Source organism: Papaver somniferum, unplaced genomic scaffold, assembly GCF_003573695.1.
Source record: "Papaver somniferum cultivar HN1 unplaced genomic scaffold, ASM357369v1 unplaced-scaffold_8239, whole genome shotgun sequence".
Lineage (NCBI taxonomy): Eukaryota > Viridiplantae > Streptophyta > Magnoliopsida > Ranunculales > Papaveraceae > Papaver > Papaver somniferum.
The window spans coordinates 1,387-3,527 of record NW_020651237.1 but is presented as its reverse complement, the minus strand read 5'-3'; the positions used below and the strand labels follow the sequence as shown (position 1 = coordinate 3,527).

General features: G+C 36.9%; 1 protein-coding gene across 1 annotated transcript; it reads right to left on the bottom strand.

The window, feature by feature from the left end:
* Positions 1-57: 57 nt before the first annotated feature.
* On the bottom strand, positions 58-1,907 carry LOC113345707 (inositol hexakisphosphate and diphosphoinositol-pentakisphosphate kinase VIP1-like; the record flags this gene model as incomplete). The annotated part of the gene is made up of 7 exons (XM_026589397.1): positions 1,701-1,907; positions 1,445-1,592; positions 1,184-1,243; positions 905-951; positions 524-607; positions 337-400; positions 58-230 (listed from the first exon to the last, which is right to left on the bottom strand). Coding segments are annotated over exons 2-7 (515 nt in total), but the record flags the coding sequence as incomplete, so codon positions are not given.
* Between the last annotated feature and the right edge of the window lie 234 nt (positions 1,908-2,141).

Sequence of the window (2,141 nt, the reverse complement as noted above, 5' to 3'; positions counted from 1 at the left end):
GAGAGAGAGAGAGCGAGTGCTATGACTTATGAGTGACAATCTTGACTTATGAGTTACCCCAAAAGATCAAGCTCACCGTGAATAGGTTTTTCCACAAAGGGCTTCCAAAAGCGCTCCCCATGAACCTCAACAAAGTCGTCTTGCTCTACAAAATAATCCAGATCTTGATTTGGGTATTCCCTATTAACAAGAGCGTATCTTGGAATGGGAATGCCATACATTTCAAGACACTTGATTAAACAAAAGGAACAAGTTAGTATCCAAATCTCTAGTATGCAGCACACTACCACTAAAATGCAATACTGTATTGTACCTCAACCAAGAAAAAACTTGTACCTCATACACTTTTCTTCTATCATGGAGAAGGTGTTGCTGCTTCAAGTCATTTACGAGAAAAGGCCTAAAACACAAGAAAATAAACAAGGCTGTTGTAAACTCATCCTTCTAAAGGCAAGCAGCAGATACTGAAATATTTTAGGCTACTACAATTGTCATATAACAAGTGCCACAGAGTTGAACTTACTTCCGTAAAGAAGCATAGGCTTCAGCTTTTTCAAGAGGATAACCAGATGAATGAAAAGCAATTAAGCAATCACATATCGGCCAGCTGAAATGAGAAAACATAGTCCATTAACAAATCATTAGTTTACTTGCAATGGACAGGTAACCCAGTTTATGTAAAAAATGAAAATGAATGAAAGGCCTGATAAATTAACAATCACAGCACATTTGTAAATTAGCTACTAAACTGCTAATTAAAGGTTGTCAACGCTAGACTGTCTTTAATTAGTTATTCACACATTATACAATGACATTGTAAAAGTTCCCGCAATAGAAAACAATGACTGTATCATACGTCAATTTGAGATATAGCTTCTTCTGAGTAACAACATGAAATCCATACCTCTCTACAGGTTCCTTGAGAATAACCTTGTCGCCGAAATACAATATCTGTACGATAAACAAGAAAACACCAACTCAAAAAACAAACAAAATTTCAACAGCAGAATCCATTTCAGAGGCTAGCCGTTTAAGTATAACACTAAATACTGCCAGTATTGTGTAGATTCAGTATAACACTAAATACTGCCAGTATTGCGTAGATTCAAACTGAAGAAGGTAACAAAATCATTTAAAATATCAAAATCGTACTAATGATTAGCTCAGCAAACAGATTCCATACCTCAAATTCACCAAATGATTGAAGCCTATCGAGAATCTGTCCCATGGGAGATGAAAATGCCTGATACATTGAAATTGATAAATCAGCAAACCAGACTTATTATCATGTATCACAAAAACTGATAAAACGGAACTCTACACGGAGATATCAGAGAGAGAGAGAGATTTCTGGAGAGAGAGAGAGAGAGAGAGATTGATGAGAATGAAAGAAGAAGAAGAAATGAGGAGGAAGAAGAAACCCAAAAGGACAACGTTTAAGAACCTCCAATCCGCATTTCACCTTCTTTTCCATGACGCATACACCAATCTTAATCTTTCTGTAATCACCATTCTCCTCATCCGAATCCATCCTTCTTCTTCTTCAAAACTCCTTCGAAACTCTTCTCCAAATCCCGCTTTTACTCTGTCCGCTTCGAGAAAGGAAAAAACAAACTTATCACAGAACCGCCATTAATGAAACAAAGGATAAAAAATAAAGGAACCAAATCAAAATCATAATTATCTCCATTTACACTTACATATAATCAATCCGGTAGAAAAGAAGAAGAACCAAGAAAGCGAAGATGATGAAAAGACTCGTGAAAAAAGAAAATCAGAGAGAAAGAGTGATTCCAGGATCTACAGTGTTAAACTCTTTTTCAGAGTGAGAAACAATAAAGCATTCTGGTGGTTCGGGGTTTCGGGACGAATGTCACAGGAGAAAGCAAAGTTCGCTATAAAAGGGAATTGAAATGAATATGCAATTTTTGTGTACTTTTGTTGTTTTGTACCACCACATGCATCGTGATAAAGAAAAATACAGTACATGAATATATGAGCCCAATCTGTTTTCCTGGTGACGTGGAAAGGTACCTTTAAAAAAAATATCTTTGAATCCCTGGACCGACTAGTTCATCGGTCCGTGCCCAGGATAAACGTCGGAATACAATAAATAGACGCCTCGTCTCGTATCGAGGAGC